Below are 15511 nucleotides of genomic sequence, written 5' to 3'. Positions count from 1 at the left end.
TACGAGGACTGACTGCACACCAATGCTAGAATTACAGTAAATAAATTTGATGAATTTGAAGACAGCAAAGGTGGGATCGTTGGGATATCAGAGATATGGTGCCACACATGTGGGAATGCAGAATTTGAATTTGGGGAGTACAATGCGTACAGAGAAGATAGACAGGATAGGAAGGGAGGAGTTATGCTGTTCTTAGTTAAGAAACAAAATTAAGGCAGTGCATCTAGTTGACATTGGTGGACAATGCAATGTTGAGTCACTTTGGTGTAACATAAGCACTGAGAAAGCAAAAATGGGAGTATGGTTTGTTATAGGCCTAATGACCGATGAGTACAATAAACTATACATAGAAATAGAGTGGGCCAGTAAACCAGAATGTCTTATAATTGGGGATTTTAACTTTTCAGATATTGACTGGCACTTGTGGGTTGGTCACACGCAGACTAGCAAGAATTGTGGATGCAGCATGTTCAAGAGGCAACCAGAGGGAGTAATACTCTTGATTATCAGCAGATTAATCCTACATTAAGAATTTGCAGAGAAAGGAGGGACTAGGTGGCAGTGATCAGTGTATTGATGTAGGATTTCCATAAAGAGGTAACTACCATCATGGGTAAAGGGAAGGGGGTTTTGCTTTTATAAAGGCAACTAGAGTGGTGTTTAAATTCTATACAGTGGACCCAATTGATGATGTTACCAACATCATATTCTAACTGGGAAGCATTCAAAGAATTAATCTGGGAAACTAATAGGCTTTTTGTTCGAACTAAGAAATACTGTTCAAGGTCTAGGCCTAAATGGATGTCAGATGAACTAATCAGACTCGTGGCAGAGAAAAAATTACATGAGATGCATATAAATTATCAGGTTACACAGAAGCCTATGATAGATATAAGCTAGTCTGCAATCAAGTCACAAAGGAGGTTATGCAAGCAAATGCAGATTACGAGGAATCTTTGGCAAAGGATGCAAAAAATTCTTTACTTATGTAAACTCAAGAAGAAAAGGGATGAATCAGGTTGGACCACTTCATATTGATGTTTCGACTGCTGATGATCTGCTCAGATAGCGGACAAACTGAATGAGTATTTTGCATTTATATTCATACATGAGGAATTCTGTAGGGAAGTGGAAGTCAGAAGCGTATTAAACTCTAAAAGGGTACTAAATGATTTTGTAATAACTGAGAGCAAAAGTGGAGGAGGAGGAGGAGGAATTTTTGAATTTAAACATAAAGGCACCTGAGGTTGATGAGATCTATCCAGTTATATTAAAAGAGGATGCAACGGTGCTAAGCAAACCCTTAGCCATATTATGAGAGCATCCTTAAGGGAAGGTCCCAACGGATTGGAGATTTTTTTTTTTTTTTTATGAAAATCCTAAACACGAGAGGTTTTAGAACCTATAGTACTTAGTATCACACATGGGTTGGAGGTTCAGAAGACAAAAGAAGATATCTGTTGACATCAAACTAACTTCTGTAAGCTGTATTTTTCAGGAAATACGCATGAAAACAGCAGTTGAATGAATAAACAAGGAAGATGAAAAGTTAGTTCTGTGAGTTTGAAGTTGGACAGTAAATGGATGTTGGCTGGTGGTAGAATGTATTCAGAGTGTTTTGAAACAGAGTGGGAATTACAGAAGCCAAATCAGAAGAACAGTGCCCATGTATCTGTAGAAAATTCATGCAGCAGAAACAGTAAGTCTGAGACAAAGTGGAGAGTCTGTTAGAGATGAGTCATTAATTAACCTAAAGCCCTCTTTTGAATGGAATCTAGAAGCCTGAGAGAGGTTTTGGGAGCATCAACCAAGATGTGGGAACAATATTCCATGGTAGGGCAGATTTGCGATTTGTACAGAGTGAACAGCTGCTTGGAAGAAAAGTAAATCCGATAGTGAAAGAGAAAACCAAGTTTTTTTCAGATGCAGAGGAAGCAATATTTGTAATGTGCTTATGCCAAGAGAGATTAGAAGTCAGAACAATCCCCAAAAGAGATAACTTGCCTAGAAATCGGAGTGTCACCAAAGTTAAGCATAGGCGCAGAAGAATCCTTTTTGTGAGACATAAAACAGCACTAAGCTTTAGAAGGGTTGAAATAACTAAGTTGTCTTTGCCCCACTGGAGAATTACCTGGAGATTAGCATTTAAGGAATTGGTAGCAGATATTTGAGAAGTTGAAGCTGATTGAGCAGGGCAAGATTTCTCAAACTGGAATGACGAATGCAATGTGCTATCATTGGCAAAACTGTGGATAAGATTTCCAATCAATTGGAGAAGATCATTAATATACAAGAGGAAAAGAGTTGGAAAAAGAACTGAACCTTGAGGGACACCAGCATTAGTGGAGAAGTTCGAAGACAGAGCCATCTTTCATCACCCTCAGTGAACAGATGGAGAAAACTGGATAACAAATTACAAAAACAGCTAGCAAACCTAAGATGGAATATAGGTTTGATGGATAAGATGAAAGCTTATATTCCATTTTATGGAATATAAGATGGATAAGATAGAAGACTGTTTAGAAGACCTTTATGCCAAACATGATCGAAAGCCTTTGAGATGTCAAGAGCAACTGCTTGTGTTTCACTGAACTTTTCCATTGAATTTGTCCATAAATGGGTAACATAAGCCAGAATATCACCAGTGGAATCCATGCTGGCGATCGTTGAATAGGCAGAAGGTTTCTACGTAGTTGAGTTGGCGATTAATTGATTTCACCATTACTTTAGAAAGAGCAGAAGTAATTACAATGGGGGTGATAATTGTATGGGAGGGATTTGTCACCCTTTTTAGGAACTGATTGGATATGAGAAAATTTCCAAGCAGAAGGAAAAATACCTTTGGAATAAGAAAGTGATTAAAGGCAGTAAAGAACAGGAGTAAGCTCAGGAGCACAGGTTTTGAGAAAAGCGGAGAAATACCATCAGGACCTGGAGCTTTCTAAGCATCAAGATTCATCAAAATATTTCTAACATCCTTTTGACGAAGACCACAGGCGGCATTGAATGGAGCGTGTTGGGAATTGTGGGAGGTGTTTTACCAAGATCATTACTACATGAGTTGGAAGAAAAATGGGATGCTAGCAGGTCAGCTTTATCCTTGGCTGAAGTGACAACAGAACCATCTGGTTTTGACTGAGGTGGGTGCAGAGACTGGCAAAAGTTGCGGCCAATAGCTTCGGCAAGATACCAGAATGCTCAGCTACCATTAGGGCAAGAAGGCAAGTTTTCTACTCAGACTGTTAAAAATCTAGTTTGGACTGATTAATAACTGCTTTACAATTCAACAATTGTTGAATTGTAAAGCAGTTATTAATCAGTCGACAATATTAATATTGTCAAGCTTTGGTCTAGGCAGAAAATGAAACTGAAGAACTTCAAACAAGCAAATTACAATATGCAACCTTCTCTTGAACAGCCTTAGCACATTTATTGGAAAACCAAGTTTTAGATAAAGAACGAGATTTTAAAGTGGAGTATGGAATAAAGGATTCCATTCCTACAAGAATAATTTCACCGAAACAATCTGAGCAAACGTTGACATCAGAAGTTTTTAAACAATAAACCAACCACGTAAAAGAACAAAAGAAATCTCGCAGGTCATCCCATTTTGCATTCTTGCAATGCCAAACAACGAGGTTGGGAATAGCCACGAGATAAAAGCTCCATTGGAGAAGAGACTATCAGCAAGTTGTGATCTGAGGTGCTTCAAGGACCATTCCCTTCAACCGAGTACTTAGAAGCGTTGTTTGTGAGAAAAAAAAAGAGCGTGTTGGCTGTATGGTTAGGATTGTCTGGTATTCTGATAGGTAAATGAAAAATCTGTGCGAGGTCATTAGTAATTCAACATCGAGACCAGCTGGGTCTGTGTGAATAGAAAACGGAAGCCAACTGGAGTTGTGAACATTAAAATCACCAAGGAAAATTAACTCACTGTTAGGAAAGTTGGAAAGAGAGGAAGTCAAAGTGCTCCAAGTGATTAGAGGAGTTAGGAGAACGGTAGAGACAACAGATGAATTTAGCAGAATGAGGTAGAGAGATTTTAAGCCAGAGAAGATTGAAAAGAGATTCCAAATAACCAAGTCTCTGACGAGGAATATCGGAATGGACATATGTACAAGTACCCCCTTTGAGGCGAAAGGAATTATACAGTGAATAATTTGAGCAACTGACATGAGCAGTGGTTGAATCAAACGATAACTGAGGTTCTGTCAGAAAAAGTACATGGGGTTTGGTAAACTAAGTGGAAATGGACATCATTGAGATTAAAACTGAGACCACATATATTTGTGAATTATGCAGAATATTTGTGAAATATGCATATTTGTAGAGGTGTGCAAATGTAGCTCCAATTCACAAAGGGAGATCAAAGGGTGGCACGAGTAATTATAGATCTGTTATTTTAACTTCTGTTCCCTTGAAAAATAAGAGTTGCTGGTTAAAGAAGCATTGTAGGATCATCTACACAAGAGTGAAGTAATAATTCAGACACAGCATGGGTTTGTTAAGGGATAATCTTGTTCAATTTGATTGGATACTATGATGTGGTGACAAAGGAACTGGATGCAAAAAATAATTTTGATTTCATATATACTTGGATTTCAGGAAAGCTTTTGATACTGTTGCTCATGGAAGACTACTACACAAATTGGAGCAGTACGACATTAAGGGGAAATTGCTACAATGGATAAAAGGATGGTTGAGTAGTAATCAATGGACACTGCTTTTCATTGTCTAATGTTATTAGTGGAGTCATTATTAACATTGAGAAATGCAAAGTACTGCATATGGGTAGCAGTAATCCCATAAAAATGTACCAACTGTGTGGTATTACACTCAGGGTAGTGGAGAATGAAAAAGAGCTGAGGGTAATTGTTGAGTCAAATATGAAGTTTTCTGATCTGTGCAGTCAGCCTGCCAGAGCAGGTCATGGGGTTTTGTCAATGATATACAGGAATTCACTAGCAGGAATAAGGAGATGATTATCCATTTGTATAAGGAAATGGTCAGACCACACCTTGAGTACTGCACACAGGTCTGGATGTTACATTTTAGGACGGTTGTAGAGTTGCTAGAGTCAGAACAGAGAAGGGCAACAAGATTGGTGAGGGGAACAGAGGGTGGCTCTTACCAAAAAAAGCTTAAGTTCTGCAAATTGCAGCATCTGGAGACTAGGCACCTCCAAGGTGATCTGAATGAGGTGTATAAGGCCTCGAATGGTTTGAGCAGGTTGACTAATGCTAATGGGACTCTTCCTGTTGATCAGATTACGAACCTGAGGGGACAAACTCAAATTGAGGGAAGACTGTTGTAGAATAGACGTATAGAAGTTCCCCTTTTGCCAGTGGGTAGTTGACTGCTGGTACAGACTTCCATCTGTTGTTGTGGAAGCTGATAGATTAAATAAATTCAAAGAATAACTGGACAAAATTTGTAGGGAATGGATGGGTGAAACGGGAAGTGTGTGTGTGTGTGTGTGTGTGTGTGTGTGTGTGTGTGTGTGTGTGTGTGTGTGTGTGTGTGTGTGTGTGTGTTGCTGTATAAGCTTGCTTTCTTGTATCATATGCCTCTACTAATGCTAATTACAACATGCTTTGTTCTGCTTATCTCATGTACTGTATTTGCTGCAGGCCTTATTATACAAATTATTTCACAGTCTCTGTTCTGTATGGGACAAAAAAGTTTGTCCCATACTTTTTTTGAAAATTAGTCCAAACATACAAACTAATCAGTTAGTACTAATCATAGTTTAACACCAGACTGATGTCTTACTTATTCGTTAAGTTTGTTCTCTGAACTAGCCTCTTGTATGTATCTGATAATAATTACAAGGTACAGAAAATCAAGTTGAATGTCAAGTTTATTCTGAATTTTCAGCCCATCCAAAGTGAACTTCTAACACAAAAAGATTTTTTGACCATCTGACTTGGACATTACCATTTAAACACAATTTGCAAAATACTACCTATACAAAGCATTAATATTACATGTTTCAATTATGCTACTGGATGAAAAAATCTCATGAAAATAGTAAAAGGTAACACAGGCAAAATATTTATGTTATTGTTACCGTTGGCATTAGGTTGAACACCATTCTTTTCTGGAACAAGATGGCGCTTTTGTTCCATTTGTTTCTTTTTTTCCAGATCACCATGATAAGCAACATTAGAAATTATTTTAGAAGTATTGCGAATACGAAGTGTCTCAGGATCATCAGCTACCTGTGTTACTTTACCCTTTTGTTTCTCAAAGTCCTCATGATATCTAACCTAAAGAAGCAAAAAGTATTCATATTAAAATGGATTTTATAAAATTAAACTTCTCGTTCTCAAATATCTATTTGAAGTAAATTAACAATCTTACAAACAAACAAATGCTAATAACTCTTATACTAAAGCAATTAGAATTTGAAAGTGTATACTTAAATAATAGTAAAGTTAAAACTGGGCAGTTACTAAAAAAGGTTAAAATATGCAAAAGCTGGATGAGGTATCAACATTAAAAAAAAAAAAAAAGGTTCTGTTGCTCACACATCCCTGGTTGGCTGCTTGTGTTAGAACAAACTATTTTGCCAATAGTGCACCAGTTTATATGGTCCTTATACATGTGTGCATTCATAGGCAATATGAATGTGTACAGAATAAAAAACCTGTGTGAACACACAGGGAACTCACTCCCTATTAGTTATCTTATTAGTAAGTTTATTCCCCGTGACTTAAAACCCAAGTTTATCAGCCTATTCCAGTAACCTAAGATCAGTTAAAAAGCCTGAACTGGAGTCATTTGAGGATGCATCTGGTCTCTGATGAGAGACCATGCATCCAAACAAGTGAAGTGACAAATCCACTATAATTTCTGAAAGACTCGTACATCCCCACCCTCCGCCTCATAATATTTTCATTCAGATATTTAACCAAACTTAATTCCATATATTAGGTGACAGTGTGTTCTATCAGCTAATTACCTTTGGCTAAAATATATATATTTTTTTTCAATCTGGTCTACATTTATATTTTAAAACTTAAAGACCCTGTCCAATTTGTTGTTGTTGTTTGGTTTTTAGGAGCATTAGCAACTAAAGCCATATTGCTCCAGCATATGCAGTGGTCATTCCCTGACCTTTCCGCATCCTCCGTATTTGGTGGAGACGGGCTCAAACCCCAGTCTAATCAAGAAGCGTGTGCTATGAACTGCTGCTCCTTCCCACCTGGCTACGGAGGCGACGTCCAATTTGTGTTACCAAAAAGATAAATTATATTCCAAGTACTTGGTTTACTCTGCCTCTTTAATGCCGAAAAAAAAAACTAAATGTCAGATTTCTGGCCTTGCAAATTTACAAAAACTTGGCTGAAATTTCTCTCTAAACCTATTACATCTCTAGTCTTGTCAATCCACCCTGTTCTTCAGGCTCTTATAAATGTGCATCAGAACACAGAGTTGACTTCTAATATCCTCTCTCTTTACATCTGACACACAGATGTAAAGAGAGAGAGAGAGAGAGAGAGAGACACACACACACACACACACACACTTATGTCCCATTCTGGATAGAGTCAGTCTACCTGATTGCATTCCAGATAGACTGGCTGGCAAACAAATGAGTATAAAATTTTGTAAGGCCATTATTTGAAGGACAACCCACCCTCCTCTGTTCTCCAAACAACAGTACTACCACTACTGTGAACCCCCTGCTTTGCTGCTGGCCTGAGACATCACTTCCGTTCAAATTCAATTTGAAAATACCAAACCAAACTAATATACAGTATAGCATTGAAAATCCGAACGAGCCAGGATATATATTTTTTTAATACTGGTGCCATAAAATAATTGCAGTAAGCGCTGGTTATTATGATCATATTTGTGAGAACTGAATTTTGATTCTATTAAACAGCAATTGTAATAAGCGAAAATTGGAGGAATATTATCCACAGGCTATAAAAATGAAAATGTAAAGCACAAATTGATACTTTTATTTTATCTTACCAATTAACAAAATTAAATGAAACATGAAACTAAAGAATATTATTCACAGGTTAGCAAAATAAAAATAAATTTACACTTATGTATATAGCTTAATTAATATACAAACAGTACTAACTAAACATAACAATTTGCAATTTCTGTTCACTGGCTTTTTTTTTTTTTGTCATAAAATTTAAAACAACAAAAAAAAACAGATAAACATCAATCAATAACAAAGAACATGGCATGCAGAAATTGCAAAAACATGATACGCCCAAGTGAGATACAGAGTAAAATGGGTACGAAGTTTAGATAGAGCAACAAAGATTTTGAACATTTACAGTTTTATTTTACAGTACTGAAGTTAAGGTCTTCAAATAGGCCTCTGGGGTTTGGAATGTTCATAATGACTGTAATGATACTACACCTACTGTTATAAACTTTTGAAATAAAATTAAATAAATTAAAATTGTTAAAAATACTAATAAGATAAAATATGTAAAATTAATAGTATAATTAAGCCACATAAAAGTGATAAAATAAGATACACTGTCTGCACAATAAAATATACAATGAAATAAAACAATGTAGATCACGGGATAAAAGCGATAAAACACCAAAGCTTTCAGAGGCATCCGCCTCCTTTATTAACAGTAAAGTTACATACAGTACATCCTTAAATATCAACACTCACGGTTCACAGCAGGTGCTTCCACTAGAGCATGGGCAGTACTCTCCATATGCGCAATGGAACCATTCATCCATCCAAGAACCACAGTTTCGAAGAGGGAATAAATGTGGACTCCCATCTCTATTAATAGTGTTATGTTCAGAGAAGCAAATTCGCAAGCTCTTGAGCCACTTGCAGTCCCAAAATCTGTGGGACCAGTCGACAATAACAGCTTTGCCAGGAGAGATTTGATGGTTCTCCTCCCAAAAATGCTCCGCCACAGCAGATCTCCCATAATCCACAGTCTCTATCGCACTGCTATGCTCTTCCATATCATCTTTAAACTGACGCATTGCTTCACCAACATAACATTCCCTGCAACCCAGGCATTTTATTTCGTATACAACCCCACTTACAGATTCCATAGGCATGGGGTCCTTAACCTTTAACACAACTATGTGCAACCTCCACCCTGGTAGCTGCACACTGTGTCTAGCAATCATGCAACACCCTCTGGAGGTAACTGCATTTCCTGAATCTGCTGTGACATGTTTATTTTCTTCTTTTCTATCCTCTGAGGAGCTGCAATGGGACCAGCCCTATCCAGTAATGCCCTAACAACACTATTCTTGTGATGGTTGGCTTGTGCTATATTGTAATGTATGTATTAGCCCAGCACATGGGTTTCCTACACACACTGGTTTTCACTCTAGGGCCCTCCATATGTACCAACACATCAAGGAAAGAGAGGGTACCCTCTACTTCCACCTCAGAGGCAAACTGAATAAACAGGGAGAAGCTATTGAGAAAACCAAGTGCCTCAACCTCTCTCTCTCTCTCTCTCTTCCCCCCCCTCTAAATAATTGAGAATGTATCGTCAACATATCATTTCCATGCGCGCATGGGGAGAACAGAACCATCAAAAATTCTGGACTCCAGTTCCTCCATAACTAAATTTGCTATGACAGCACTAATAGGGGAGACCATCGCTGCACCGTGAACCTTCTTATACATTGTCATTTTAAATACTGTGGTGGTACTGGAGAGACACAGCTCCACCCCTTTGCTACCTATGAATAAAAAAGTACAACTTAGTGTTTTCTTTCTAAACTTACTAAACCTTTTTTTTTTTTTAGTCTCCAGAATTGTATTTTTGATAAGTTCGAAAATCCAAACAAATCTGAAGTCCGAACTACCCCAGTCCCAATTAGTTTGGATTATCAATGCTCTACTGTACTTAAATGCAATAATAACACTATGCAGCAGTTATGCCGCAATAATACATATTACACTATCAGGTTTACATTATATGTACGTATTATATTATTGAGTTTATGCTATATGTATTACAGTATACCGATACGCTTAAAGTTAAGTTAATTATAAATTTGTTATGTTAAAGTTAATTATAAAAGAATAATAAAATTATCTATTATTGCAACCTACAGAATTCATACTTTCTAGATACCACAATTAAAACAGTATAATTCCCCTGCCATGTACTACAGTACAGGATACAACATTTGCACCATATCAGCAACACAAAAGGTTCACCATATGTTAAGTTGCAACTTAAAATCTCTAGCCCAATTTAAAAATAAACTAACAAACATGACTAAGACTACAAAGCTATTTATGGAATACGAGTCTAGGAAAATTGATCGCCAGCAATTCACCGCCGCATCAGTTTATTGCGTTTTACCGTCTAGAAGCAATGAGATGTGTTTGGTTAAAATCATAAAAAGTTATTTTTTTTATTTAAGTTTCTGCCTTAAGCTATGATTAGCATGTCTTTGGAATTCTGTGAACTGTGAGGGAATAGTACGGAAATAAAAAAAAACATTTATGGAAATATGTAATTTAAGAGGTAAATTATGTATTTTAATAGTTACATGTATCACAAAAATAGTCAAAAAATCCATTATTTGAACAATATAACAATTGGTTAATTTTATACTAAACTAATTATAACATTAGGGATGTCATAGTACACTGCAAAAATTCAAAATGAATGATTCTGAAGATTGCATAAACAGTCACGTTGGGATAATTAATTACAAAGAAACTGTAATATTTACAACACAGTATGTAAATTATTAATAAGAAATATTATGCGCTATACCTCTTAGATAATCAACAATATCACCCCGTTCATCATATGCACTAACAAGCCTTTTAATTCATTCATCAAAATCGCGATACTTCTTTTTGTTGCCCAGATCACTTCCACTTAAATATTGTTCAATGCGCATTTCGTTAATACTTTGTTCTTTTTTAATGCAAATCGATAAATTTCCAAATGTTGGGATGATAAGCAGCAACTTGTTCCTCAAGTTAAAAACATGCTACTTAAGTTAAAGGAATTAAGTAGGTACCTACCTAATTTCGATTTTGGAAAATAACAGGCAATTAAATTAAAGCACCTGGAATTGTATGTATTTCTGGAAAATGTATAACTAGCATATAACTTTCATTTTTAATTGCACTTAATTCTTAAATAACACCTATAGAAAAGCCTTATTTTCAATTTAAAATGACCAATAAATTTATATAAATATATGTATTGCCTGGCAATAAAATACGCTAGCCATCATTTTTAGGCTATAAATTGTTTACAAACTTAAAATTTTCTTAAACTTTCGGCGATAAACTTTCCTAGACTTAGTCTAGGAAAGTTTATCGCCCGCAATTCACCGCCAGCAATTAATTGCTAGCAGTTTACCGCATAAACAATTTATAGCCTACAAATAATGGCTAGCGTATTTTATTGCCAGGCAATACATATATTTATATAAATTTATTGGTCATTTTAAATTGAAAATAAGGCTTTTCTATAGGTGTTATTTAAGAATTAAGTGCAATTAAAAATGAAAGTTATGCTAGTTATACATTTTCTAGAAATACATACAATTCCAGGTGCTTTAATTTAATTGCCTGTTATTTTCCAAAATTGAAATTAGGTAGGTACCTACTTAATTCCTTTAAGTTAAGTAGCATGTTTTTAACTTGAGGAACAAGTCGCTGCTTATCATCCCAACAATTGGAAATTTATCGATTGCATTAAAAAAGAACAAAGTATTAACGAAATGCGCATTGAACTATATTTAAGTGGAAGTGATCCAGGCAACAAAAAAAAGAAGTATCGTGATTGTGATGAACAAATTAAAAGGCTTGTTAGTGCGGCGCCTCCGTAGCCAGGTGGGAAGGAGCAGCAGTGCGTAGCACACGCTTCTTGATTAGACCGGGGTTCGAGCCCGTCACCACCAAATACGGAGGATGCGGAAAGGTCAGGTGAATGACCACCGCATACCCCGGAGCAATATGGCCCTAGTTGCTAATGCTCCTAAAAAAAAAAAAAAAGCTTGTTAGTGCATATGATGAACAGGGTGATATTGTTGATTATCTAAGAGGTATAACGCATAATATTTCTTATTAATAATTTACATACTGTGTTGTAAATATTACAGTTTCTTAGTAATTAATTATCCCAACGTGACTGATTCTGAAGATTGCATAAACATTCATTTTGAATTTTTGCAGTGTACTATGACATACCTAATGTTATAATTAGTTTAGTTTAAATTTAACCAATTGTTATATTGTTCAAATAATGGATTTTGACTATTTTTGTGATACATGTAACTATTAAAATAAATAATCTACCTATTAAATTACATATTTCCATACAAGTGTTTTTTTTTTTTTTTTTTTATTTCTGTACTATTCCCTCAGTTCATAGAATTCCAAAAATATGCTAATCATAACTTAAGGCAGAAACTTAAATAAAAAAATAAATAACTTTTTATGATCTGACCAAACCCATCTCATTGCTTCTAGACGGTAAAACACGATAAACTGACGCGGCGGTAAATTGTTTATACGATAAACTGACGTGATGCAACGGTAAATTGCTGGCGATCAATTTTCCGGACCCCATGGAATACAATTTAATATACTAATGAGGTCAATAAAACAGCAACATTTTTAAAAAACTTAATTGCTCACAGGCTCTAAAATTCTTTGACTTAAAGTTCAGTTCTTATGCACAGAATCTTCACCAGCTCTCAGAACAAATGAATGCATAAGATGACTGTGTTCTATGCAGCAGCAAGAAATAACTTCCTCTGTACAGTTCCTGTGCAGAATAGACAGCCAGGCTGCCACAGTTTGTTTACAAGTTTAATCTGATATAAACTATTTAACTATTTGCAACCTGCTGCCATGACCCTTGCCACTGTGAATGCAATATATTACATAATATTCATCTGTAGTCTTATATAGGCAACTAATAGGCAACTGTGACTACTCTGGGATTGTGCTGATCTAGCTGCAAAAATCAGCCATATCATTACACTCCTTATCTCTACATGCCTTGGAATCCTGCAGAAGATATCATATGAGCACTCAAATCATCTGTTGAACCAGGGACAGAATTGGATAATTACATGTTTTAGTGTAGTTCAAGGCTAGCTCTACAGCATATAACTGTATATGCTGCATTCATGGGGAACTTCTCAGATAGCAATATCTGGGAAGGCGGCAGTAGATCCCACAGACATGAAATTAAGAGTAAGCAGCTCAATGGGCAGCATAGTTATAGGTAGACAGAGTTACTGGCCTTTCCCCAATTTTTAAAGTTGAATGATGGTGGATTATCATACCAGGGTGGAAGGAGGGGTTGCTTTGATGACTGGGCAACATCATCTACTGTGATATTAAGCTCTCTAAGCTCTTGAACACAAATACCAAAGGGTCAATTGGCAGTCTTATAGGCATGAGTTTTTCCTGTTGTGGTTCAAAAATGCATTTCCACTTGGGTTGTCTACCAGGGATTTTAGTTTAAAGGAATAGTGTAGCAAGAATTGCTATCTTCAAAGAAAAAGAGGTAGTTCAGTGGCTTCAACAAAAAGGCTCTGGCAGGGGATGTTTTGCTCCAGGAACAATATGCATGGCTTTATGATGGATTGGGTCTAGCCATCAACTATACACTGTTTCTGGCTGAGGCACAGACCTGAGACTCATGACCTAGTTTGGACCAGACAAGTGCACAATAGATTCGAATGAAAGGAGGTTCAGACCCTTTGTGCATTTTGTCCGCAGTAGACTGATGTTCTGCAGAAATTAACTTCTTATATTTAATAAATCCAAGGAATTTTGTGCTGGATGCTAGTGGAATGGCATTTTACTTGAGCTTTAGTTCTGGTTCAGGGTGAAGGTTCCAATTGCAATAGAAATGTACATATACAGCTTTCTGCGATGAGAATCTGAAACCATTAGTCGATGTCCAGGAGTTGAGGTCAATAACTTGCTGAAATTGCCATTCGATGACCCTCATGTTGCATCACTGCATAAAAAGAGTGACATCAACAAAGATGGCCCTATTCATAGTTGGAAATTGTTCAGCAATAGAAATAACTTTAACATAAAAAGCACAATGCTCAGAACAGATAATTAGGAAACTCCTCCCTCTTGGCAAAAAGCAGAGAGAGAGAGAGAGAGAGAGAGAGAGAGAGAGAGAGAGAGAATACCACAAACTTGAAATGAGCAGTTTAAAAGGAAATTTTTAATAAAAAAACATGGTGACTTTCAAAACCAAAATTAAGAACATCTTTTAAGATTCCAAATCTCCAAGCTGTGTTGTTTTTTTTCCATATAAAACAAACTGGACACCAGCTCATATTTCAGGAAAGCATCTCTAATGCATGTTTCCAATCTGATTAAATGTTCTGGTGTTATCTGTTCCTTTTGAAACCACACGGTCTCCCAGAAAGGAGGTCATTTGATTCTGAATATCATATAAAGAAGGCACTGACCATTCTTTCCTTCAAGGATCTTGCTGATCTGAGTAACAGGACAGCAACTGTCAGGGATTTCTGGATCCTTTCGTGGTTTGGGGAAGGCAATCATGATTGCCTTCCCCAAACCAGGAAAGGATCCAGAAACTGCTCTTCAAGATAAATTCTTGTTGTAAAGACAGAGCAGGCAATCCACAGATTCTGACGATAGATGTTTTTTCTGGCCTTACTACACTTTCCTTAGAGAGACAAAGTGCTGTATTAAATTTGTGCATAGTAAATGGCCAGTTATAAGCTTCAGAGTTCTTAGAACTTTAGTGAATGCTTCCCCAAACAACTCTGGAATTGTTGGTCTGATTGATGGAAGATATAAAATGGAGATCCAAGATTACTTCCAACTCTGACAGCAGATGTAACATTGTTTGGCTCATGTACATTTGAAGACTTAGATTTTCTGTGGTAGAATATCATCAAAATATCTCCTATGCCTTATTTAGTGCTGGTCTTGCTGCTGTACATTCACCATGGTTTCAGAAATAGTGGGAACCAAGTGGATACCTTTGGAATTGCAACCAGTGTGGCTTGTATAATACTTTCTGTGATGTACTTTACTGCTTCATTGATTAGTGCATAACTGACTGTGGTAGTGTTGAACATTGCCAGACATTTAAAGGTGCTCCAATCATCCTGATCAATCTTCCACCAGGAAATCCTGACTAGATGATAGGGCTCCCAATTATATAGGGGAGGAGAGAAGAGCAGACAGAAAGATCAATTAAGATCAATGAAAAGAGACAGAAAGATCAATATGGAAAAAAAGTATTGGTCCCCACATCTAGAAGAGCAAAGTCTTTAATTTTGAGTAAATATTCAACCAAGCCCAAAACATCATCTCACTGCACTATCCCACAGAGTACTAAGTCCACTGAAATCCTCTAATAACAGAACAGGAGATGGCAACTGCCATCTCCTGTTCTGCCATCATTCCTTATATCTGTATGAAACCACATCTGTTATCCCAACAATATCCGCTTTTGATATCTTAACTAGCGCTTCAAATTCATCAAATTTATTTACTGTACTC

General features: G+C 36.5%; 1 protein-coding gene across 7 annotated transcripts in view; it reads right to left on the bottom strand.

Moving 5' to 3' along the window:
- The window catches only part of Lasp (LIM and SH3 domain protein Lasp), a 280500-nt gene that overhangs the window by 176518 nt on the left and 88471 nt on the right, over positions 1 to 15511 (bottom strand). For all 7 annotated transcript variants that reach the window (XM_090388896.1, XM_090388900.1, XM_090388895.1 and 4 more), the window contains exon 4: positions 6071 to 6269. In XM_090388896.1, the coding sequence (XP_090245022.1) occupies positions 6071 to 6269 (199 nt within the window). The remainder of the gene's footprint in view (positions 1 to 6070; positions 6270 to 15511) is intronic.

The sequence above is a fragment of the Mastigoproctus giganteus genome, chromosome 14, assembly GCF_048544385.1.
Source record: "Mastigoproctus giganteus isolate SK-2022 chromosome 14, ASM4854438v1, whole genome shotgun sequence".
Classification (NCBI taxonomy): domain Eukaryota; kingdom Metazoa; phylum Arthropoda; class Arachnida; order Uropygi; family Thelyphonidae; genus Mastigoproctus; species Mastigoproctus giganteus.
The sequence above is the reverse complement of the archived record's forward strand: the minus strand, read 5'-3'. Positions and strand labels throughout refer to the sequence as shown.